Source organism: Callorhinus ursinus, unplaced genomic scaffold (assembly GCF_003265705.2).
Source record: "Callorhinus ursinus isolate GAN/ISIS: 27379988/994484 unplaced genomic scaffold, GSC_fseal_2.0 scaffold12, whole genome shotgun sequence".
Taxonomy (NCBI): domain Eukaryota; kingdom Metazoa; phylum Chordata; class Mammalia; order Carnivora; family Otariidae; genus Callorhinus; species Callorhinus ursinus.
In genome coordinates, this window is record NW_027397074.1 from 36,363,680 (window position 1) to 36,390,925 (window position 27,246).

The 27,246-nt window shown below is 38.7% G+C and overlaps 1 protein-coding gene and 1 long non-coding RNA gene across 2 annotated transcripts; both read right to left on the reverse strand.

Moving 5' to 3' along the window:
• On the reverse strand, nt 1-26,796 carry POLR1F (RNA polymerase I subunit F). Its single transcript, XM_025872993.2, has 4 exons — nt 26,482-26,796; nt 5,274-5,415; nt 1,622-1,830; nt 1-626 (listed from the first exon to the last, which is right to left on the reverse strand). The coding sequence occupies exons 1-4, from the start codon at nt 26,778-26,780 to the stop codon at nt 227-229; spliced, it is 1,050 nt and encodes a 349-aa protein (XP_025728778.2). The 5' UTR covers nt 26,781-26,796; the 3' UTR covers nt 1-226.
• Nucleotides 5,451-26,454, reverse strand: LOC141373868 (uncharacterized). The gene is made up of 3 exons (XR_012380243.1): nt 26,165-26,454; nt 23,253-23,364; nt 5,451-6,553 (listed from the first exon to the last, which is right to left on the reverse strand). It is a non-coding gene; the product is annotated as an uncharacterized lncRNA (long non-coding RNA).
• Nucleotides 26,797-27,246: the final 450 nt, after the last annotated feature.

Genomic DNA, 27,246 nt, shown 5'->3' on the forward strand with positions numbered 1-27,246 from the left:
TAGCTCTTACCTTTTTATTCTGTATACAATAAAATGGCAGTTTAATAATCCTGGTATTCCCTACAGTAATCATCACTGTAATAACTGAAGCACCAAAAACTCCTAATCAAACGTTTCCTGTTTTGTAGATTACGGGAATACACAAGCATTTCATACCATTCCCACATTTATTCATCTTGTATCTAAATCTTTAAAAAGCTGAATATTTAAAATGCACTAAAGGAAATTACTTTTCCCTTTTCTTTTTAGGTGAGTGTTCCACAAGTGGGGTAAATTCAGCTTCCTCACTGTGTTTCCTTTTCTTTTTTTTCTTTTTACGGTCACTCTGGTAACCACTGGAGTCACTGCCTTGGAAAACAGGGTCCTGGCCCTGATCTTCCCAGTGCCTCTGCTGCTGCTTTGACTCAGCCCTCCAGAGGCCATCCACATCACCACCCTGCAGGGCTGTCTCTTCCCTCACTGTGGCATCTGCACGGGCTGCTGGCTCTCTGTTGTCACTTTCCACTTCATATGATTCTGGGTCTGTCTGCTTTTTCTTTTTCTTCTTCTTGAGAGGTTTTTCAATAATTTCTTCAGTGCCAGTTTCTGTTACTCCTTCAGAAACTGCAGAGCACTTGGTTTGTAAACTAACAGTTGAAAAAAAGAATAAAATGAGATCAAGAATATACCAAGTGTTTTTTTCTAAATAAAGACAGCAGTACAAGATATAGAAGTATGGCATAAATTTCCAATATTCTATCTTGTTATCCCTTAGCCCATTAAAATGTAGCTTCTAAACTTTGGTTTGGTTTAGAAAAACTAGGTCACAATAAACATCACCATACCCAGGCTTATTAGCTACACAACTGACGAGTGATAAAATACATACTTTCATTATCTGTGAAATTAATGGAGTTTCTGTCTCTCTCAATCCTCGTTTCATTTTTTTTTCCCTCAACCATGCTTGAAACAATATGACCTTCAAAGTTAAGAGTTAACACTAAAATAAAAACACGGATCAGTGAAGTAGGCCTCTCTCTGGAACTGCAGAGTCCTATACAGTAACATTAGTTATGTATGACTAAGTAATTTCAATGAGGTAACTTTACTACTACACAAATAAAACACACATTTCTATCATCACAGAAAGTTCTATTGGACAACTGTTCTAAAACTTTAACCCATAGTCTTGTTAATTTTTTTTTTATTTCGCCTTGATTATTAACATCAGCAATATTCCCAAAGCCTTTTTTCCTTCACTCCATTAAACTTGGCTCCCATCGAACCAAGTGCAAGATGACAGTTCTTAAAAGAATTTTAATACAAAAAAGATTCAGAAATTATCTACCTGGCATAATGACAAAAATCAAGAGGCTAATAGTTATGCAATATGATCAAGCTTTTGTTAAAAAACTAGAAAACAGTAACACTGAGTAAAACAGGGAACAGTTAGCTAAATGTGTAGAGCTTTAGAATATTCAATACTTTGTCACAGCACTTAAGATTCCTATTTACACTAACTTTATGGTTTGAAGCATGAATATTCTAATTTTATTTTAAAAGAGGGTCTTATAATCTCTAAATCATCAGAATTAAATAGAAATAATTATCAAAATTCAAAATAATGTGATTAGGAACTGACCTAGTGGTATTTAATTTTCCCCGAATGCAGAATACTCCAGCAGCATCTGAGTCCAAACGAAATACTTCAAATTCTAGTTCATCACCCACATTTATCTCCAGGTTCTGCCACTGCTCTACAGGCATCTGTTCAGGTTTAGGGATGGAGGCATTGAAACACCCATGTACTAAACAGCCAATGTGGCTGGAAGACACTTTATTAACTGTACCCTGGGAAGAAAGGAAAGGGAAAAGAAAAAAAAAAGTAACATCAAGAAATCCAAAGAGTTTAAAAGGTAAGTAAAACTTTATAAGCTTCAAACTGATCTTCAAAGAGAAAACATCAAAATATGGTGTAATTTGATACGGGAAAAAGTTTTTCAATTAAAATTTACGTGTTGTATTAAACCATCATTTTAGAACACTGTAGACTTTTTAGAAAGCTCAAACTTTACGAAATAGTTGCATATCAATTGCCTAACTCGATAAAAAAACACAAAAACTCCTTAGCTCCCACCACAGGATTCCCTGGGGAATAGATTATAACCATATTAATAGATTATAACCATATTGCAACCAAGCAGAAAATACCCTTTGATATGACATAAATGTGAAAAGACCTCAAGGCAGGAAGCATATGCTTTCTATAAGTACGATCCACATTATATTTCTATCAACAGTCTGAATTTCAAAGCTTAAAGAGCATTCTTTAACTTTAGCATGATGTAAGCAATGTATCAGAAGACAGCTTACCCTTCATATGTAGAACTTGAGCATGGCTATTTTGACTGAATCACAGTAACATTTTTAGAAGCTTTAAAATTAAAGTACGTGCTATATGATTTTTAAGCTTAAAATTAAAGAAAAAGCCTTCGTTTTTTTCTTCCCTTAAGAATCAAATATATAACATAAATGAACATCTGAAATTTTTTTTTTAAATCATGTATTTTAAATTTGGAGATTAACATGTATAGAGCCTTGTTTAATGCTTGCAACTCCGTATACATAGAAAATTCTTTGGGTGTCATTACCAGGAGTCTGGACAAACCACAGTGCATCTATACAATGGAGTACTATTCAGCAGTAAAAAAAAAAAAAAAAAAAAAAATTACCAAGCCATGACAAGACATGGAAGAACTTTAAATGCATACTGCTAAGTCAGAGGTGGCAAGCTAAAAAGGCTGCGTACAATGTGATTCCAACTATGAAATTCTGGAGAAGGTAAACTATGGAGACAGTAAAAAAGATCAATAGTTGCCAGGTTTCAAGAGGAGGGATGGAGGGAGAAGGGTAAGTAAGTAAAATACAATTTTCAGAGCACTGCCCAATTATTCTATAGAATACAGTAATGGGGGATACATGTCATTGTGTTGTACATTCCATGGGTTTTAGAATGTACAAGAAAGAAAATTCTACACTTTAAAAAAAAATAATGTATCAATATCAGCTTAACTGTAGCAAATGTTATCACACCAATGCAAGATGTCAATAATAGTAACTGTGCGCTGGGGTGGGGAAAGGAATTATTTTCAACTCAATTTTTCTGTAAATGTAAAACTGCTATAAAACAATAAAGCCTATCAGTTTAAGATAATAGGAAAAGGAAATTCTTTTGAATATAGAGTTCTGGAACAACTGAATATAACCATATGAATAAGAAAATGGGTCTCAAGGGCCTATTTCACACTACACACAAAAATTAAGATTAGTCATAGATCTAAATGGAAAAGCTGAAACTGAAAAATTCTACAAGGCTTACAGAAACTATCTTTACAATCTAGGAGTAGGCAAGTTTCTTATACAGGACCCAGAAAGCAGTAACCATAAAAATATGACAGATTGGACCTCATCAATATTAAAAACTTCTGTTTATGAAATGATACCATTACAAGTTAAGAGACAAGTCACAGACTGGGGAAAAATAGTCACAATATGTTTATCTGAAAAAGATTTGTAGGAAGACTATAAACAGAACTACTCTACCTCAATAATACAAAAATCCAATTAAAAATGGGAAAAGCACCTGAAAAGGCCCCTTACTGAAACACATGAAAAAGAGCATAAAGGAGAAATGCAAATTAATGAGAAACTAGTATCTGCCCATAAGTAAAATTAAAAGACTGACAAAACCAAATGCTGACAAGGATGCAGAGCAACTAGTAGTGCTAAATGGGAAATTAGCCTGTTTTTCATTAAGTTAAACACCTACCCTGTGACTTAGCAATACTGCTTCTAGTTTTTCCTAGGAGAAATGAAAATGTACATTCACAGCTTTATTCATAATAGCTCCATAAAGGAAACAACCCAAATGTCAATCAGTAAAGATGGGCAATTAAATTACAATACATTCATACAACTGAATACCACGAGCAACAAAGAGAAATAAACTACCACACCAAGCAGCATGGATGAAATGCAAAAACATGTTGAGCAAAAGAGGTCAGATCTTCGAACACTGTATAATGAAAAAGTCCATTAACATGAAATTATAGAACAAGCAAAACTAATTTTATAGTATATGCAATGAGAACAGTGGTTGTACCTGGAACAGAGAGGACTGACCTGGAAAGGGCAGAAGGCTCGTTCCAAAACACAATGGTATATATGCTCTCATCAGAGTTCACTGAACTGCACACTATGATTATGTATTTTGTTGTAGGTAAACTATACCTCATTAAAAAAAACTGAAACGAACTGTCTAAATTTATCTGAAGACTGGACCTTGTTGTAGGAAATAAGAGTAAAAGGACGGAGTTTTTTTTCATTTCATACTTTCTGTATAGTATGGTATTTCTATGTGTACATCTACAGTAACTTACACAAAGTTGGTAAGTGCGGGAATTTAAGTACAAATCTACTGTCAACTTTATCAGAGAAGAAAAGCTATACTATAGCCATACTATTAGCATGGAGGCTGGTTGTAGGATTCCAGTTGGGCAGGCCCAAGATACTTGTTTAATTGATTCTGAAAAACTTTTTTAAATTAGAAATGCCTTTTGGATAAAATTGGACCTGTATTTTATTAGCAATAAAGGGTTAATAGTTTTTAGAGAAAAAATAAACGTGTATATATATATTCATATGTATGTGCAGCAAGGCATATACACAGAACTACTGGTAGAAGAGAAAGGCAAGTGCAGAGCATAATGGGATATAGTTCAATCAACTTCACACCAATCTGTATTTCCAGATTCTCTTGAAAAACTAAAAGACCTATCCCACAAGGCCTTTATTCCCATGGCACATTACAGGTGCCTTGACCTCATCCTTCATTCACTTTCATTACCTGCCTGATCCCACAACCCTTCGAATTTTCAACTCCTCTGATTACTACACGATTTGAATCCTTTATAAAAGAAACTATTGGTGTGTAATTGAGAAATAATAAACAAATAATTTTTTTTTAACAGCTTAAGATCATTCTGGTGCTATCCAAAGAATAAATTCTGAGACACATTCTTTCCACATACATGTGAGTTTTAGGAGAATGGGGTTTAAAAACTTACCAATGTTGAACTGAGGGTAAATTTTTTTTCTTTAAATTTTTAGGAACCAATAATAGTAATCCATTTGCTTCCCAAGTCTCTTAAAATTTTCCAAATTATATTACTATACAACTATAAAAAAAATTTATATATATATATATACATATATATATATGTAAAAATACATACCATAAGCTTTTGCCCCGGTTCAGGACAGAAAATAACAAAATCTGCTTCAATGTTAAGATGAATGTGTCCTTGATCATCATAAATATCTCCCAGTTCACCCACTACTTTGATGTTATCATATGCAATGGGGACACCTAAAAGGCTATTAAAAAAGAAAAAAATATTTTTATCTTCTTTTAAACTAGGCCATTATCATACTGATTAAATATACTGAGTCCAAAAATTATACACCTCTTAAATATAACCACACATGCCAAAACACAAGAGCATATGATTAATCCCTAACTACTTGAGTAATTCAATTTCACCAAAGGGTTCCAATATATTGACTAAGTTAAAAATGATTATTCCAAATAGGTATCGAGAAACAAAATGTCCAATTATGCATGAGCAATAGGTTGACCTATTAGCTATGCATTTGAATCCTAGTCATGCTAGAATGAGACAAAAAAAAGACTTGCAAGAAAAATGTCTCTATTTCTGAGTATAACTGAAGGCGATTTTGGTATTATCCGCTATTACTGAATTTCTATACTAGATGGTCCCTAGTAAGAGAAGTATTAGAGTCACAGGTGAAGCCCCTAAATATTAAAGCCAATAACTTAAGGGAGAAAAATCCTCAAACTACAACTGTTAGTAATAAATAGAAATGTTAATAAATAAAATATGTAGTTTTATTTATCAAGAACTGAATTTGCTACTTTAGTTTACGTAGTATGACAAGTTTAGGGGACAGCTACTATTTCAAAATGTCATTTCCAAATACTTAAATTTTAACTACTAAGGAAGCACACCTGGTGGCTTCACTACCACACCCACTACTTCGACGTGTTCAAGAAAACTTCCCAGACTCCCCAAGGCAAGGTTGAAATCACTCCTCCTGCACTCCTAGAAGACACTGTGGCACAGCATCATCACTGAATTTAATCTCATTTTATTGACTATCTATTGTATCTTTGCATTCCATACACGAATCTAAGGTCCTTGAGAGCAAAGAACATTTTTGTTGAACTCTATTAAATTTCTAAAACTATTCACACAGTCTAAGAGAAAGAATTTATCCCTAATAGCTGTTGCTTAAATAAAACAGCCGGGAACCACTGGAAAGGAAGTTTAATAACTATCAAATCAAAAAAGACCATAAACTCAGAGACTTAACTCAGAGACTTCCTCCAGAAAGCATTTTTTTCAACTGTTAATTTCTGCATGTTTTCCCAAGCAGGAACTACATCACTAGGACAATCTTAGAGGCACAGAAAACCCAGAAGTCTACATGACCTCTGAATGAGGGAACAAATGGGTTCGTAAATAGGTGGACAAAGAATTTAGTTCTAAATATATATAAATATCTAAATATGTCTGTGTACATATTTACTTATATATATGCGCGTGCGCGCACACACACACACAATCAGCATAAAGTCACGTTTGTATCATTTCAATATACATTAAAATTTCCAGGAATGTAGTAGCAAATTCAAGGGTGGATTATTAAGTAGGGAACTCTGAGAACTACTCATTACTTCAGAAAAGCATTTCACCAGTGGAGACACTGTATGTGTGCTCAGTCGTCAACTCAAAACCCCTGCGTCAATCCACCCTTGTAACAGACACATTGACGATTCTAGGTATCAGTGCAGAACTCAAACTACTTTAGTCTTTCCATGTAGTCATGCTTGAGCATTATCACACTGAAACATTTTATGGTATTATGTTGGAGCACTTACAAGTTTTTTTTTTTTTTTGCAATTGTGAAGGTACATTATATACCTTTAAGTTTCAATTCACAGTAAAGATGTATTTTCATGATAGTAAAGGTAGTAATGCAAACTATTTCCTTTAAGAGAGAGGTATTGGATTCTGTAGGGTTCAAAATTGGTAACTAGGGAATGTGACCACAGAACCTAAACCCAAAAGGATTTGCGTAAATCCGTGAAACCCTTGAGAAACCATTCATTGGACATCTAAATTTTTTTCCAAATAAAATACTGAAAATATTGATTACAAAACATATGTTTATCTACTTCAGTCTTATTATGGAAAAAGTAAGGATAACGTTGGATCTGTTCATAAAAATGTTTTATCCTTACTGAAAGATTGTACCATAGAGGGGGACTGACCTTAGGAGGGAGAGACTCTGTGAGGGCAGAGAGGGGAGAGGAGAAGACCTGCCCCAGGCTCCCCAGGTTGGGGGGCTGCACTGACAAGACAAATCCCCATAAACATTTGGTTTTGAAAAACCTAAGGGGCCTGGCTTCTCCCATTTTTTTTTGTTTTTGGTTTGTTGTTGTTGTTTTTTAAACAACCAACAGGACTTAACACCTAGAGCTTTAAAAAGCAGCAGCCTCAATACATTAAGAGGCAGGAGGGGGACAGAAAACAGAGTCCCTGCCCTTAAAGAGACAGAACAAACAGCCCCACTGAGATACAGCACAGAAGCAGTAGTTTGAAAAATGCCTGGGGTATACAGAAAAGAGACTTATTTAATAATCTCAGAGCATGGGCTGAAGAATCAGGGAACTTTGGGAGATTTCTCTAAGAACAAAAGAGCTGGTGGGCACCATTTCCCTCCCCAACACCTGCCCCCAGCCTAAATACAGGACCCAGCACAGCACAACAACCTACACCTAGCTTGCTAAAAGCATGCCCCAGCCACACATTTATGTGGATCCACCCCCTCCAGCCCTCTGCAGTTTTCCCAGGCTGTTTTAGCTCCTCTCCCACAGCAGATCAATGTAGTAGACCTTGCTGGCACTGCATGCAGCACACCCAGCTCCCCTGTTCTCCTGCAGATCTTGGCTGAAGCCCATTCAAAGCAGTGCTGCAAGCCCCAACAGGGGCCAGCACCACTCCAAAGTGACACTTGCCCCCGGGAGAGGGAAAATAATAGTACACACCAGTCAAGCTGCAGCCCCAGCAGTGGATTGGGGACAGACATTGGTCTAACAGCAGACCCAACCCACCAGCAAAAGCTTCTCAGGTGACCACACAGGGAAAGCACCCTTGAGTTTGGTGCTACCACAGCTCTGGCAAAAGACTGCTCTGGCTCAATTCAAGCCCAAGGTGGCCCCAGACTAGCCCACTAACAACACATGGACCAAACCCTGCCCACACAGGCAAAGAGAGCCATTGCAGACAACTGGAATGAAGGAAAACATGTCTCAGCCACAAAAGCAGGGCACACACAACACACATAACAGACACCCCAGAACTGCCAGGTTCTGGCGAATAGGAAACATTGCACTACAGGGCATTACAAGACCTCTTGTATTTAAGGGCATTACTTTCAAGAGCAGATGACTTTCCTAACACATACATCCAGAAAGAGACAAAATGAGAAGGAATATGTCCCAAATGAAAGAACAGTACAAATTCACAAGAAGAGAGCTAAACGAAATGGGATAATATACTTGATAGAGAAAATAATGATCATAAGGATGATCACTGGATTTGAGAGAAGAGTGAAAGACATCAGTGAGACCCTCAACAAAGAAACAGTAAACATAAAAAAGAAACAATTAGATATGAAGAACTCAATAAGTGAAATTAAAAATATCCTAGAGGGAATAAATCATAGCTGGAGGATGCAGAAGAATGGATCATCGACCTTGAGAACAGCATAATGGAAAGCAACCAAGATGAACAGGAGAGAGAAACAAATAAAAAATGAAAATGGATTAAAGGAACTGAGGACACTATCAAGTATAATAACATTTGCATTATGAGGATCCCAGAAGGAAAACAGACAAAAGGGATCAGAAAATTTATTTGAAGAAATAATAGCTGAAAACTTACTGAGTCTGGGAAGGAAACAGACATCTAGATCCAGGAGGCACAGAGGGCCCCAGACAAAAGCAACCCAAAATGTCCATACCAAGACACACGGTAATTAAAACGGCAAAAAATAATGATAAAAAGAGGATTTTAAAAGCATCAAGAGAAAAGAAAACAGTTACATATAGGAAACTCCATAAGGCTATCAGTGGAGTTTTCCGCAGAAACACTGCAGGTCAGAAGAAAGCGGCTTGATACATTCAAGGAAAAAGAAAAAAAGAACAGCCATGAGGATACTCTATTCAAAATAGGAGAGATAAAGGATTTCTCAGACAAACAAAAGTTAGAGGAACACATCACTAGTAAACATAGTAACAAACATAAGAAATAATCAATAGTAATACAATAATAGTAGAGGACTTTAATACCCCACCCCCATCAATAGATAGATTATCCAAACAGAAAATCAACAGTGACTCTGAATGACACACTGGAACAGATGGATCTAACAGATAAATACAGAACATACCATCCTAAAACAGGAAATACACATTCTTTTCAAATGCACACAAAATATTCTCCAAAATAGGTACGTTAGCTCACAAAACAAGTCTCAACAAATTCAAAAAAATTGAAGTCATACTATGCATCTTTTCCAACCTTAATGCTATCAAAGTAGAAATCAACCAGAAAAAAAAAATCTAAAAGAACACAACTACGTGGAGATTAAGTAACATGCTACTGAACTGTGAATGTGTCAGCCATAAGAATCAAAGAGGAAATAAAAAATTACACAAAGACAAATAAAAGTGAAAACACAATGGTCAAAAATGTTTTGGAGTTGCGGTAAAAGCTGTTCTAAGAGGGAACATTATAGCACTACAGGCCTACCTCAAGAAACAAGAAAAATCTCAAACTAACCTTACACCCAAAGGAGCTAGAAAGAGAGCAAACAAAACCCAAAACCAATAGCAGGAAGAAAATAATAAAGATTAGAGCAGAAATAAAATAAAAACTAAAAAATAGAACAGATCAATGAAACCAGGACCAGGGTCACTGAAAAGATTAACAAAATTGATAAACATTTAGCCATAATCTTCAAAGGAGAGAGAAAATTCAAACAAAATCAGAATTGAAAGAGGAGAAATACCAACATCAGAGAAATATAAAGCATTTTAAGACATTAAAAAATTAAAAATATATAAAATAAAACATATAATAAAAATTATATACCAACAAATTGGACAATCTAGAAGAACTGGATAACTGCGTAGAAACTTAAAACCACCCAAAACTGAATAAAGAAGAAACAGAAAATTTGAACAGACTGATTACCAGCAATGAAATTGAATGAATAACCTAAAAACTCCCAACAAACAACAGTCCAGGACCAAATAACTGCACAGGTAAATTCTACCACACATTTCAATACTTAATACTTACTATTCTCAAACTATTCTAAAAAATAGAAAAGAAAGCTTCCAAATTCATTCGGAGGCCAGCATTATATTGATACCAAAAAAGACACCACAAAAAAGAACCACAGGCCAGTATTTCTGATGAACATAGATGCAAAATTCCTCAACAAAATGTTAGCTAACTGAATCCATCAATATGTTAAAGAAATTATTCACCATGATCAAGTGTGATTTATTCCTGTGAAGCAAGAGAGATTCAATATTTGCAAATTAATCAATGTGATATACTGCATCAAAAAGGGAAAGAATAAAAACTATCATTTCAGGGCACCTGGATGGCTCACTTGGTTAGGCATATCTGCCTTTGGCTCAGGTCATGATCTCAGGGTCCGGGGATCGAGCCCTGAGGCAGGCTCCCTGCACAGTGCAGAGTAGCTTCTTCCTCTCCTTGTGCCCCTCCCCCCTGCTCATGTGCCTGGTTTCTCTCAATGGATAAATAAAATCTTAAAACAAAACGAAAAAACCCTGTTATTTCAAATGACATAGAAAAGGCATTTAACAAAGTGCTACAGCCATTTAGGACAAAAAGCCTCAACAAACTAGGTTAGAGGGAACATACCTCAACATAATAAAGGCCATATATGAAAAACCCACAGTTAATATCATACTCAATAGTGAAAAACTGAAAGCTTGTCCCCAAAGAACAGAAAGAAGACAAAAACGTCCACTCTCACCACTTTTATTCAACTGAGTACTGGAAGTGCCAACCAGAGCAATTACACAATGAAAAGGAAAAAAAGGCAACCAAATTGGTAAGGAAGAAACAAAAATTTCACTCACTGTATGTGACATGATATTATACATAGAAAACCTGAAAGACTCAGGGAGACCGGGTAGCTCAGTTGGTTAAGCGTCTGCCTTTGGTTCAGGTCATGATCCCAGAGACCTGGGAACAAGCCCCAGGACAGGCTCCCTGTTCAGCAGGGAGTCTGCTTCTTCCCCTCCTGCCTCTGTCCCCCCCACCTCGACTCATACTCTTGCTCGCACACGCTCTCAAATAAAATCTTTAAAAAAAAAAAGAAGCCTGAAAGACTCCACCAAAAAACTACTAAAACTGATAAAAGAATTCAGTAAAGTCACAGAATACAAAATGAACATACAGAAATCTGTTGCATTTTTATACGCTAATAATGTAGCAGAAACAAATTAAGAAAACAATCCCACTTACAATTGCACCAAAAATAATAAAATGCTTAAGAATAAACTTAACCAGGAAGCTGGGCAAGATGGCAGAGGAGTAGGAGACCTGGATTTCGTCTAGTCCCAGGAATTCAGCTGGATAGGGATCAAACCATTCTGAACACCTAAGAACTCAACAGGAGATCAAAGAAGAGAGTAGCAACAACTCTCTGAACAGAGAAGCGACCACTTACTGGAAGGTAGGACGTGCGGAGAAGTGAATCCGAGGTGATATTCGGGAGGATAGATGGTGGGGGAGCGGGACTCCGACCACCTCTTCTGGTAAGTGATGGAGCAGCGGAGCACAAAACTGGAACTTTTAGAAGTCTGCTCCGCTGAGGGACGTCGCTCCAGTGGCTAAATGGGGGGTGGAACCCTCGCGAGACAGTGTGGTCTCAGGACCCCCAGTGTCACAGAAAGACCAGGGTGCCTGAGTGCGGCAGAGCTCCCAGGTATCAGAGCGGGGAAGCCAGCTGCAGAGACAGAGCCAAGACTCGGGCTCTCAGCTCGGGGTTGCCATAAGCCGTGATATGTGGCACAGTTGGGCCACTGCTCTTCCAGCAGGGACCCAACAAGCGGCAGATCCAGGGAGACTCCCCTTCCTCCCCTGGTAGGAGCGGCGCAGGAGCGCGCTGCAGGGATCTGCTAGAAACACTTGGGTCACAGGCCAGGTGAGCACGGAGTGCGGCCGGGGACCGGAGAGACTGGAGTGATTGACTGCTTTTCTCTGGGGGCTCATGAGAAGTGGGGCCCCGAGTTCTCGGCTCCTCCGGGGAGGAGACTGGGAAGCCGCCATTTTCACTCTTGTCCTCCAAAGCTGTACAGAAAGCTTGCAGGGAACAAAAGCTCCGGAGAGCAAACCCGAGCAGATTACCTAGCCGGGACCTGGAAAGGGCGGGGCAATTCCGCCTCCGGCAAAGACATTTAGGAACCACGGCAACAGGCCCCTCCCCCAGAAGATCAGCACGAACAGCCAGCCAAGACCAAGTTATGGATCAATGAGAACCGCTCAACTCCAGAGCTAGGGGAATACTGCACATAAAATCCATGGCATTTTTACCACGATTCTTTAGTCTTTCAAAGTCATCTTTTTTTTAACTTTTTTTTTTTTAATTTTCTTTTTCCCCTTTTCAACCAACAACCTATCAATATTTTTTTTAAAAAAACATTTTTATTTTTCATTTTTAGAATCATACTGTATCCCTTCATATTAGTTACCCTTATTTTTGGCACATATATATAAGTTGTTCTCTCTTTAAAATTTTGAGATAGTTTCTTCTAACAGATCAAAATATACTCTAAATCTCTACTGTATGGCTTCGTTCTAGTCTCCTGCCTGATCACATTTTCTCCTTTTTTTAATCCTATTTTTTTTCAAACAACTTCTATCTTATCAATTCCTTTTATAAAATTTTTTATAATTTTCATCTTTACAATCATATTACATCCCTTCATCGTATTAACCCTTATTTTTGTACATATAGAAGTTTCTCTTTCTTTAAAATTTTGGGAGGCCCTTTCTTCTAACAGACCAAAATACACCCAAAATACAGTGTGTGGCACTGATCTATGCACCAGCCTGATCATATTTGATCATATTGTTTTTTTTGTTTTGTTCTGTTTTTGTTTGATCTTTTCTTTTTCTTTTTTCTTTCTGTCCCTTTCTTTTCCTCTGGTTTAAGGTCTTTTCTGATTTGTTTAGAATATATTTTCTGGGGACGTTGTTAACCTATTACCATTTTGTTCTTTCATTCATCTTTTCTCCTCTGGACAAAATGACAAATGGAAAAAAATCACCTCAACAAAAAGAACAAGGGGCAGTACCAACTGCCAGGGACCTACTCAATACAGACATTAGTACGGTATCGGAATTAGAGTTAAGAATGATGATTTTAAAGATACTAGCTGGGATTGAAAAAAGCATGGAAGTTACTAGAGAAACCCTTTCTGGAGAAATAAAAGAACTAAAATCTAACCAAGTCGAAATCAAAAAGGCTATTAATGAGGTGCAATAAAAAATGGGGGCACTAACTGCTAGGATAAATGAGGCAGAAGAGAGAATCAGCGATATAGAAGACAAAATGATGGAAAATAAAGAAGCTGAGAAAAAGAGAGATAAACAACTACTGGATCACGAGGGCAGAATTCGAGAGAAAAGTGATACCATAAGACAAAACAACATTAGAATAATTGGGATCCCAGAAGAAGAAGAAAGAGAGAGGGGCAGAAGGTATATTGGAGCAAATAATAGCAGAGCACTTCCCTAATGTGGGGAAGGAAACAGGCATCAAAATCCGGGAGGCACAGAGAACCCCTCTCAAAATCAATAAAAATAGGTCAACACCCCAACATCTAATAGTAAAACTTACGAGTCTCAGAGACAAAGAGAAAATCCTGAAAGGAGCTCGGGAGAAGAGATATGTAACCAACAATGGTAGAAACATTAGATTGGCAATAGACCTATCCACAGAGACCTGGCATACCAGAAAGGACTGGCATGACATATTTAGACCACTAAATGAGAAAAACATGCAGCCAAGAATACTATATCCAGCTAGGCTATCATTGAAAATAGAAGGAGAGATAAAAGGCTTCCAGGAAAAACAAAAACTAAAGGAATTTGCAAACACGAAACCAGCCCTACAAGAAATATTGAAAGGGGTCCTCTAAACAAAGAGAGAATCTAAAAGCAACATAGACCAGAAAGGTACACAGACAATACAGAGTAACAGTCACCTTACAGGCAATACAATGGCACTAAATTCATATCTTTCAATAGTTACCCTGAATGTAAAAGGGCTAAATGCCCCAATCAAAAGACACAGGCTATCAGATTGGATTAAAAAACAAGACCCATCGATAGACACCCCCAGATTGAAAGTGAGGGGGTGGAAAACCATTTACCATGCTAATGGACACCAAAAGAAAGCTGGGGTGGCAATCCTTATATCAGACAAATTAGATTTTAAACCAAAGACTGTAATAAGAGATGAGGAAGGACACTATATCCTGCTTAAAGAATCTATCCAACAAGAAGATCTAACAGTTGTAAATATCTATGCCCGTAATATGGGAGCAGCCAATTATATAAGCCAATTAATAACAAAAGCAAAGAAACACATTGACAACAATACAATAACAGTGGGGGACTTTAACACCCCCTCACTGAAATGGACAGATCATTTAAGCAAAAGATCAACAACGAAATAAAGACTTTAAATGACACACTGGACCAAATGGACTTCACAGATACATTCAGAATATTCCATCCCAAAGCAACAGAATACACATTCTTCTCTAGGGCCCATGGAACATTCTCCAGAATAGATCACATCCTAGGTCACAAATCAGGTCTCAACTGGTACCAAAAGATTGGGATCATACCCTGCATATTTTCAGACCACAATGCTTTGAAACTACAACTCAATCACAAAATGAAAGTTGGAAAGAACTTAAATACATGGAGGCTAAAGAGCATCCTACTAAAGAATGAATGGGTCAACCAGGAAATTAAAGAAGAATTAAAAAAATTCATGGAAACCAATAAAAACAAAAACACAACTGTTCAAAATCTTTGGGATACAGCAAAGGCAGTCCTAAGAGGAAAGTATACAGCAATACAAGCCTTTCTCAAGAAACAAGAAAGGTCTCAAATACACAACCTAACCCTACACCTAAAGAAGCTGGAGAAAGAACAGCAAATAAAGCCTAAACCCAGCAGGAGAAGAAAAATAATAAAGATAAGAGCAGAAATCTATGAAATAGAAACCAAAAGAACAGTAGAACAGATCAACGAAACTAGGAGCTGGTTCTTCGAAAGAATTAACAAGATTGATTACCCCCTGGCCAGACTTTATCAAAAAGAAAGAGAAATGACCCAAATCAACAAAATCATGAATGAAAGAGAGATCACAACCAACACCAAAGAAATACAATTATAAGAACATATTATGAGCAACTATATGCCAGCAAATTAGATAATCCGGAAGAAATGGATGCATTCCTAGAGATGTATCAACTACTAAAAGTGAACCAGGAAGAAATAGAAAACCTGGACAGACCTATAACCACTGAGGAAATTGAAGCAGTCATCAAAAATCTCCCAACAAAAAGCCCAGGGCCAGATGGCTTCCCAGGGGAATTCTACAAAACATTTAAAGAAGAATTAATACCTATTCTTCTGAAACTGTTCCAAAAAATAGAAATGGAAGGAAAACTTCCAAACTCGTTTTATAAGGCCACCATTACCTTGATCCCCAAACCAAAGACACCATCTAAAAAGGAGAATTACAGACCAATATCCTTGATGAACATGGATGCAAAATTTCTCACCAAAATACTAGCCAACAGGATCCAACAGTACATTAAAAAGGATTATTCACCACAACCAAGTGGGATTTATCCCTGGGCTGCAAGGTTGGTTCAACATCTGCAAATCAATCAACATGATACAATACATTAATAAAAAGAAAGAACAAGAATCATATGATCCTCTCAATAGATGCAGAAAAAGCATCTGACAAAGTACAGCATCCTTTCTTGATCAAAATTCTTCAGAGTATAGGGATAGAGGATCCATACCTCAATGTCATAAAAGCCATCTATGAAAAACCCACAGCGAGTATCATTCTCAATGGGGAAAAACTGAGAGCTGTCCCCCCCAAAGTCAGGAATGCGGCCGGTATGTCCACTATCACCACTGCTATTCAACATAGTATTAGAAGTCCTAGCCACAGCAATCAGACAACAAAAAGAAATCAAAGGCATCCATATCAGCAAAGAAGTCAAACTTTCACTCTTTGCAGATATGATACTTTATGTGGAAAACCCAAAAAGCTCCACCCCAAAACTGCTAGAACTCATACAGGAATTCGGTAAAGTGGCAGGATATAAAATCAATGCACAGAAATCAGTGGCATTCCTATACACCAACAAGACAGAAGAGAGACAAATCAAGGAGTCGATCCCATTTACAATTGCACCCAAAACCATAAGATACCTAGGAAAAAATCTAACCAAAGAGGCAAAGGATCTGTACTCAGAAAACTATAAAATACTCATGAAAGAAATTGAGGAAGACACAAACAAATGGAAAAACATTCCAAGCTCATGGACTGGAAGAACAAATATTGTTAAAATGTCTATGCTACCTAGAGCAATCTACACATTCAATGCAATCCCCATCAAAATACCATCAACGTTTTCAAAGAAATGGAATAATCCTAAAATTCAAATGGAACCAGAAAAGACCTCGAATAGCCAGAGGAATGTTGAAAAAGAAAAGCAAAGCTGGCGGCATCACAATTCCGGACTTCAAGCTCTACTGCAAAGCTGTCATCATCAAGACAGTATGATACTGGCACAAAAACAGATACATACCTCAATGGAACAGAATAGAGAACCCAGAAATGGTCCCTCAACTCTAAGGTCAACTAATCTTTGACAAAGCAGGAAGGAATGTCCAATGGAAAAAAAACAGTCTCTTCAACAAATGTTGGGAAAATTGGACAGCCACATGCAGAAGAATGAAACTGGACCATTTCCTTATACCACACACAAAAATAGACTCCAAATGGTTGAAAGACCTAAACGTGAGACAGGAGTCCATCAAAATCCTAAAGGAGAACACAGGCAGCAACCTCTTCGACCTCAGCCGCAGCAACTTCTTCCTAGAAACATCGCCAAAGGCAAGGGAAGCAAGGGCAAAAATGAACTATTGGGACTTCATCAAGATAAAAAGCTTTTGCACAGCAAAAGAAACAGTCCACAAAACCAAAAGACAACCGACAGAATGAGAGAAGATATTTGCAAATGACGTATCAGATAAAGAGCTAGTCTCCAAAATCTATAAAGAACTTCTTAAACTTAACACCCAAAGAACAAATGATCCAACCAAGAAATGGGCAGAAGACATTTTTCCAAAGAAGACATCCAAATGGCCAACAGACACATGAAAAAATGCTCAACATCGCTTGTCATCAGGGAAATCCAAATCAAAACCTCACTGAGATATCACCTCACACCAGTCAGAATGGCTAAAATTAACAAGTCAGGAAACGACAGATGTTGGCGGCGATGCGGAGAAAGGGGAACCTTGCTCCACTGTTGGTGGGAATGCACGCTGGTGCAGCCACTCTGGAAAACAGTATGGAGATTCCTCAAAAAGTTGAAAATAGAGCTACCGTATGATTCAGCAATTGCACTACTGGGTATTTACCCCAAAGATACAAATGTAGGGATCCGAAGGGGTACATGCACCCCGATGTTTATAGCAGCAATGTCCACAGTAGAAAACTGTGGAAAGAGCCAAGATGTCCATCGACAGATGAATGGATAAAGAAGATGTGGTGCGTATATATATATATATACACACACACACACACACACACACAAACGTGTAAGTGTGTACACACACACACACACACACACACAGGAATATTATGCAGCCATGAAAAGAAATGAGATCTTGCCATTTGCAACGATGTGGATGGAACTAGAGGGTGTTATGCTGAGCGAAATAAGTCAATCAGAGAAAGACATGTATCATATGACCTCACTGATATGAGGAATTCTTAATCTCAGGAAACAAACTGAGGGTTGCTGGAGTGGGGGTGGGTGGGAGGGATGGGGTGGCTGGATGATAGACACTGGGGAGGGTATGTGCTATGGTGAGCGCTGTGAATTGTGCAAGACTGTTGAATCACAGATCTGTACCTCTGAATTAATACAACATATGTTAAAAAAAAAAAAAAAAGAAGAAGAAGATAGCAGGAGGGGAAGAATGAAGGGGAGGAAATCGGAGGGGGAGACAAACCATGAGAGACGATGGACTCTGAAAAAGAAACTGAGGGTTCTAGAGGGGAGGGCGGTGGGGGGATGGGTTAGCCTGGTGATGGGTATTAAAGAGGGCACGTTCGGCATGGAGCACTGGGTGTTATACGTAAACAATGAATCATGGAACACTACATCAAAAACCAATGATGTAATGTATGGTGATTAACAACAATAAAAAAATTAAAATAAACTTAACCAAGGAGGTGAAATGCTTGTACTCTTTAGACTATAAAACACTAATGAAAAACTGAAGACAGGGCGCCTGGGTGGCACAGTTGGTTAAGCATCCTAGTCTTGGTTTTGGTTCAGGTTGTGATGTCTGGATCATGAGATCGAGCCCTGCATTGGACTCCACACTCAGCACAGTCTGCTTAAGTTTCTCTCCCCCTCTCCTTCTCGCCCCCACTGTGTCTCTCTAAAATTTTAAAGAAACTGAAGACAACGCAAATAAATGGAAAGACAGTCCAAGCTCATGAATTGGAAGAACCAATATTATTCTCCAAAGCAATCTATAAACTTAATGCAATCCCAATCAAAATCCCAACAATTTTTCACAGAACTAGGACAAATAATCCTAAAATTTCTAAGGAGGCATAAAAGACCCTGAATAGCCAAAACAATCCTGAAGAACAACAAAACTGCAAGTATCACAATCCCAGATTTCAAGTTATACTACAAAGTTATAATAAAAACAGTATGGTAGTGCCACAAAAATAGACAAATTAAGATCAATGGAACATAACAGCCCATGAAACAAACCCACGATTATATGCTCAATTAATCCTCAACAAAGGAGGCAAGACTATCCAATGGGAAAAAGACAGTCTCTTCTACAAATGGTGTTGGGAAAACTGGACAACTACATGTGAAAACAAGGAAACTGGACCACTTTCTTACCATATACAAAAATAAACTCAAAATGGATTGAAGACCTAAATGTGAGACTTGAAACCATAAAAATCCTAGAAGAAAGCAAAGGCAGTCATTTCTCTGGCATCAACTCTAGCAACATTTTTCTAGATATGTCTCCAGAGGGAAGTGAAACAAAAGCAAAATAAACTACTAGGACTAAATCAAAATCAAAAGCTTCTGCATAGCAAAGGAAACAATTGCCAAAAGTAAAAGACGACCTAACGAATGGGAGAAGGTATTTGCAAATGACATATCTGATAAAGAATTCATATCCAAAATATATAAAGAACTTATGTAAGTCAACACCAAAAAAACCCCCAAATAATCCAATTAAAAAGTGGGGGGAAAAGCATGAACACTTTTCCAAAGAAGACATACCGATGGCCAATATACACATGAAAAAATGCTCATCATCACTCATCATCAAACTGCAAATCAAAACCAAAATGGAGTATTCACCTCATACCTGTCACAATGGTCAAAATCAAAAATACGAGAAACAAGTGTTGGCAAACGTGGAGAAAAAGGAACCCTTGTGCACTTTTGTTGGAAATCAAACAGGTGCAGCCACTGTGAAAACCAGTATGGAGGGTTCCCCCAAGAATTAAAAATAGAATTACCATATGATGTAGTAATTCCACTATCAGGTGTTTATCCAAAGAATATAACAACACTAATTCAAAAAGATATATGCATCCTTTGTTTATTACAGCATTATTTACAATAGCCAAATTATGCAAGTAGCCTGAGTGTTCATCAACAGATAAACTGATAAAGAAGCGATGTCTATATATAATGGTATATTACTCAGCCATAAAAAAAGAATGAAATCTTGCTATTTGCAACAACATGGAGAGATGGAGAGGGTATAATGCTAAGTGAAAAGAGTCACTCAGAAAAGGACAAATACCACATGATTTTAGTCAGATGTGGAATTTAGGAAACAACACAAATGAACAAAGAAAAAAGAGACAAGCCAAGAAACAGACTCTTAACGAAAGTGAACAAACTGATGGTTACCAGAGGGGAGGTGGGTGAGGGGATGGGTGACATAGATGAAGGGGATTAAGAGTGCACTTACCATCATGAGCACTAAGGTATAGAATTGTCAAATCATTATATTGTACACCTGAAACTAATACTGCTTACTACTTAGTTTTCATGAGAAAGTAGAGTCTAAGCATTAAGAATTCTAACAAATGTCAGGCACCTGGGTGGCTCAGGGGGTTAAGTGTCTGCCATTGGTTAAATATCTGCCTTCAGCTCAAGTCATGATCCCAGGGTCCTGGGATCGAGTCCTGCATCAGGCTCCTTGTTTAGCAGGGAGCCTGCTTCTCCCTCTGCCTGTGCCGCTCCCCCCTGCCTGTGCTCTCTATCAAATAAGTAAATAAAATTTTTAAAAACAAATAAAAAGAATTCTAACAAATGTCATTAAGACTACTGGAGGGGCACCTGGGTGGCTCAGTCAGTTAAGCGTCCAGCTCTTGGTTTCAGCTCAGGTCACGATCTCAGGGTCATGGGATCAAGCCCCACATTGGGCTCTGCACTCAGCATGGAGTCAGCTTGGGCTTATCTCTTTCCCTCTCCCTCTCTTCCCGCACGCACCTGCTATCTCTTAAAATAAAATAAATAAATTCTTTAAGAAGACTACTGAAAAAAAAAAAACTACTGGAAATAATGAGGGAATCAACTGTGCATGTAAGGAAAATAAGATATGTGTTTTTGGTAAGAAAGTATGAGGAATGGGAATACATTTTTGTTGAGAGGGAAAAAAGTAATGTCCTAAAATGAGACTCATTTAAAGAGGGAAAACAGGAGAAAATCTTAATGTAAAAAATAAAAATTTTTAAAAAATTGTAAGAAGTCTGTTAAAAAGAAATATTTGCAAAAGAATGTGTCGTTAGGATGAAGATTGGAATTAATAGTTTTAAAAGTACACTGGTTTAAGACTGGAGTTTGGTCTTTCACTCTGTTGAAATGACAGGGTTTCCCTAGAATATTGGTCTACTCTTGATAGAAAAACGTAAAAGGTTTTTCCTTTATCTATCCAGAAAAAACAAAGTTTGCTATCAGGTCTTTACTTAATAAATCTAAATCTTCTCAATATTAAAAAAGATAAGTTTTGCTAACAACTGTGTAACCTTCTGTATTTGCCTTTAGAATCTCTTATTGCCATCTACGTTAGGTTTTAAATTTTGTAATTATCTGTGGCCCTTTTTAGGCGTGTGTTTTTTTTCAGATATTACTTATTTATTTGAGAGAGAGTGCACGCAGGAGAGCACAAGCAGGAAGAGGAGCAGAGGGAGAGAGGGAGAAACAGACTCCCCACTGAGCAGGGAGCCTGAAGTGGGGCTTGATCCCAGCACCCTAGGATCATAACCTGCACTGAAGGCAGACGCTTAACTGAGCCACGCAGGCGCCCCTAAGCATGTGCTTTAAAACCTTCTGATATTTTTAACAAATTTCCCAAAATTCAAATTCTAAAAGAAGTCCTTTTAACTAATAAGGCTTATTTATTTGGTATGTAAATTACATGGGAAGCATTGTCGGATAAGTGATGATTAATCTTTTTAGGTTATATTGCATGGGTGAATGCTATGAAATTCCTAAAGTTTTAATATATCCTGGTATAACATCATTACTTGTAATTCTGATTACTGAAGTACTGTCTATCACAGAAATATTTCCTTGTCAACTACACTATAATGAAATTTATAAGATCTTTAACCAAGGCCATTTTGAGTCTTTTGTTATTTGCAGTTACTATTCTGATGCTCTTACAAATGTGTTTCATCTTCAAGGAGAACCACAAAGACAACTTTGACAAACACAGGTTTCTGATACCCTAAAGATCATAAAACTAAGCCAACTAAGATTTACTGGGAATAATGGGAAAACTGTATTCAAACTGAAAAAAAATTAGTAACATGAGACTGAATGAATCGAGGAAGATGATTATAGTTTTTATGACCCTTGTTTGAAACATCACTGGTTCTCTAATGTTTGCTCTTCAGGATTTAAGGAAATATTTATCTTTTTCTCCCTACCTGATTTCTCCAGAATTCAGAAACTCTGTGAGTATTCTTACCTTCATGGAAATTATAGTTATTTGCATAAGTTCACTAAGAATCCTTAAGAATTATAGTTATTTGCATAAGTTCACTAAGAATAAGTTCACTAAATAGTTATTTGCATAAGTTCACTAAGAATCCTTTAGAAAAATTGATTCTATTACCAAGGCTTTGACTGGAATGTCCTATTTGAGAAAGACATGCATAGACTCAGATGACCACACAGTTTTAAGGAACTAAGGTTGATTTTATGAAGCCAATGAAGCCCCCTGGAATAACTGGCATAGTTGGTACTTTGCTTACAGAGTTCCCAGGAGCCTTACCAGGTAAACAAGGAAGGTCACCTACTGACAGGCTCAGGAACATCAGGATATTTGGGGGACCCCAAGAAATGAGGAAATAATCAGATCCTTAAAGGTACTGAAAAGTGAGTCTGTTGGCAAGTACTTGGCTTGCCTCTTAGCCTTGAATGGCTAATTCCTTATGAAAAGTTCCAGCAAAGCAGATCTGAAAGAACATATGCAGCCAGTCACTATTCTTATACTTACGTAAATATTTAGGCCAAATTTGTTAAAAATGGACTTGTTTTACAAACAAATTAGTCTTAATTTGGCTACTGCTGATGGAAATGAGGGTGATTTTTGGAGAGAAAAAATTAGGTTTCAATAATGTATCTTTATGGGGGTTAGATTCTACTTCTGATTAATTGTCCTCAAATGTTTATTGATTACCTTTAACATTGGGCTGGATCCTGAATTATTCTGGTTTCCTCGAATATCTGGATCTCCACCTACTTACACACTTACATGCCTGACTTTGAAAGCTCACCTGCAGGACCACCTCCTAAAATGAGACAACTGTTCAACTGAACTGACCTGATCTACCTCGTTATGAAATGTGGAATAAGATGCTAAGACTATACATTAGAGTTCCAAAAAAATGCCTCTATGAAGGATGGGGGCTCAACTTAATATTAAGGGTTATCTGCAATTGGACAGAAGGGAATTTCATTCCTCAAAATCCTCATCAATCCCACCTTTTCAGCAGGAAGTAGCTGGAGTCATTCCTGTCACTCAAGAATGAAGAATGATGAAAAGCCACGGTGGTATGGGGACCAAACCACTATTGTTTTGTTGCCAAATGAATATCTGCCATGTCTATTGACTCTCAAACATTTGTCTTATTGCCCCAGCCTCACACTGCTGCTGTCTCTCCTTCTTGCCTCAGGAAGCGTCTCCCTGTTGGTGGCCACCACTTATGCTGAAATTCACAATTGCTTTGATGTACATGCCCTACACACTGAACGGGCCATAAAGATGTTGGGGGTAAAGTGCATGAATGCTGACAATACCAACCCCATGTTTGGCCCTCCATCTTGTTCATGTCCAAGTGATGACCTCCCTCAGGGCTACAGGTTCCAGGTCCCCTGGAGGTTAATGTGTCCTGACCAGAATATGGGAAGGCTCATTCTGATCTTCCCTGAAGTTTAGATAACTAGTAGGGGTAACATACTTTCCTCCCCCCTCTTCCTGAGCACATGTGGCGCCACCAAGTCTGTTAAGTGTTAGACCTCTGACCTCACCACAATGCCCTCTGCACATCCCTTCACTCTCTATAAATGTGAACCAAGGTCCAGACACTGTGGAGAATAGCTGTGAGGCTGCCTGGATCATCACCTGCCCAATCCCCTGTCAGTAAATTACCCAGAATAAAACTCTGTGTGAACTGTATGGAGTCACCTGCTTCATTTTCCAATCTCAAAGTGCCTTCTCAGTTTGGGGGATACTTTATTGTCCCTCTTCCACCTCCCAACACTCCCTTTTTCTCATTTCCTAAAGTGAAGCAAGTCCTCCTGATTGTACAGGATGGCCCCAAAGTCTGTAAACCTACCTATACATGATAAATGGTTGAATGACACTACAAATCTTGATATGCTCAATGAGTGGTCCCTAATTAGAAATGCATAGTTCGATGTGTGCTGCTTTATTTGCACTGAATAAGTCAGAGTCTTTACCACACTGGGGTATTGGGGTGCTCCAGTGTGGTAATGGGGGTAGGAGGACGGGAGGGTGTAGAGTGGGCAATCCTCATCTGTTCATAGTGCAACCTGCTCCACATGGACACACTGTCCCACTCAGTTACAGAAATTATCATTCAGTCAGTTCCTTCTATCTCTGGTGTAATGGTCTGACTGGAGAGGCTCCCCCTACCCTGTCAAGTGGAGGCACTGATTGGCTCCAGAAAGTGGTAAAATACATCACACACTACCTCTTCCCAGACTTTATGACCATTTTTATATCCTTAAATCTCTCAAATCCATACTCTCTATTTTCTCTTGCACAATTGTAACAATCCCTTAATTGGTCTCCATGTCTCCAGTCTCACTCTCCTTAAGCCACCAGCTAATGCTACCAAGCGTGGCTTCTTAAACTGTATATCCGACTGTCCCAGAGATCTGATATGTACTACTCTCTCCAGAGCGCACCGAATTTCAGAGTTGGAGGGCACCGAGAGGATGAAGTGCTTAGCCTGCTTAAGCAAACAGAAAAAGGAAAACAAAAACAAACCTAGCAGACAGGAAGGAAAGAGAAAAATGTCCATCCTGAGTTGTCCCCCGCCCACCCCCCCGGCTGTCTTTGCCCTCCTCTCCAACTGCAGGCAATGTCTTTCCCCTAACATGAACCTTACTCCAGTTACATAGTACTTACAATTCTCTGACCAAAGCAGTCTATTTTATATATGCTATTTGTGTATGCCACTTTTTTGCCTTGAATACGACCATCTCAAAGAACCCTTTTCCTATTAAGTTGTTCTCAAAGGTCCTAATAACACATTCACTACTCTTCCTCTTAAGGATTTAGATTTAGATTTCTGTCAAATTTTAACACTTCACTGGATTTATCTGGCTTACATTTCTATCTTTATTAGAGCTTACAGGTTCCTGGAACAGGGATCTTGTTTTTTCTTTGTTGTTGTTTTTTTAATCCGAAGTCCCTAGTTACAGAATGAATAGGCACACAAGTGTGCTGGCGCTCGGAATAAGCTGTACATTCTAGACTTGCTTGATTCTTAACCTGTTCAGGATCCCTTGAGTAAGTGAACATTTTGGATAGTTTGCCCAAGAAAACGGACTGCAAATTTCCCAGAGGGGAGGGGAGGTCATGAAATTCCTGAAGAGCAATAAGGAATCCCTAAGGATTCCACTCATCCTAGTTTTAGCACCCTTGCTTTTGAGGCAAAGTAGTCTACTGCAGTATTAAAGTACACATGCTCCCTCCCTCTGACCCTCCACTTTTGTAATTCCAAGCTTTTTCTGAATATATTAATTTAAATGGACCACAAAGTTTTTCACCCTCAAACCCGACAACCGGCCAGTTAGACTAATTAAACTGTTCTTAAAAACAAAACAAAATTGTATTTTCCTCATCTATGATCAGGTCCAAGACAAAAGAACCCAGCGAAAGTACCAGAGCCAAAATAAACAACAGAAACTGTCTTTCATGGTTTACAAATAAACGACTGTACTAATGCTTTATGTGCAATTTTCTATAGAATGACAGAGAATCTACTTAAGTACTGCATTCGAAACTTCCAATGTTCACACACAGGACTGGGCCTACCGGGTCTCTAGACCCCTTCTTACCCCTACACGCCAGTTCTAGAACAAGCTTCTTCACCCGCTCCACCGACACAATTCACATCACCTTTACGTTTCCTTTCTTGCCTATAAAATGCACCTGTACAGTTCCCGAATAGGGAGATACGGGCCTCTGGGGCCGGACGAAGAGTCCAGAACGCCTCGAGCCTAAGCTCCAGGTGGCCGGCGCGTTCTTTCCCATTCACCCCTTTTCTGTTACGCCATCAGCACGTTCTCCCGCCGCCCTCTCCTGTGCCTAAAAGAAGGCAGGCTACGTTATGGCGTTGTCCGCTCGGCGGGGGAAAAGACTAAGAGACTGGTACCTCTCGGAATAGCGTAGGAGCTCCGCATCTAGCTGTTCCCGGATACCGGTGCGTTTCCGGTTAAGGTAGCGCGGCGACAGGGCGATGTGTCTTCGGTGCGGACCTGCCACCAGGCAAGAGTAGCTGCTATTCACCAGCGCACAAGCGGCAGCGTAAGTCGGCAGCTCTAGGCAAGGCAAGACGCCGGCCTGCCCCACCACCGGGCCCTCAGAGGCCGCCTTCGGCGGCGGAGCCTCTGAACAACCCGCAGCCATGCGGCTTGTCAGGTTTCCCGCGGCGCGCACAGCTGACGCAGGCATAACCGGCTATCTCAGGACGCCTGGTTTCTACGTCATCCACCAGCTGGCACGCCCCTAGGAAATTTCTCTCCTTGAGTTGCATTACGCACTTCTGACCAGCAGAGGGCAGCAACTTCTTCGCACTTGGGACGACTGGAGGAGCGAGGAGCCTGTGCTTACGTATTGAGCATGCCCGAAGGAGGACCGGCCACCACTTCCTCTCTCCTGAGCGGGCAACTTTGATAATTTCCAGTAGTAAAGGTGGCCTGGTAAATTTTACAAGTGTGGAAAATACAATAACAGACTTTAAGATTTTAGGGAATATATTTTCTGCAGGGAATCCAATCCTAAAAAGCAGCCCAGATGCCTTAAATGCAACACATCGTAAAATAAACCCATCATCTCTGCCGTCTGGATTCTCTGCTCATTCTGTAACAACCCATTCAGGAAATCTTACCACCACTTTCCAAATGGCTCAGTTCAGCTG

Excerpts from the sequence above, each read along its gene's own strand:
- POLR1F (XM_025872993.2), bottom strand. The coding sequence starts at position 26,780 with ATGCCTGCGTCAGCTGTGCGCGCCGCGGGAAACCTGACAAGCCGCATG. Across the intron at positions 1,831-5,273 it reads AACCGGGGCAAAAGCTTATG|GGTACAGTTAATAAAGTGTC; the intron begins GTATGTATTTTT and ends CTTTCTTCCCAG. Across the intron at positions 627-1,621 it reads GGAAAATTAAATACCACTAG|TTTACAAACCAAGTGCTCTG; the intron begins GTCAGTTCCTAA and ends TTCAACTGTTAG.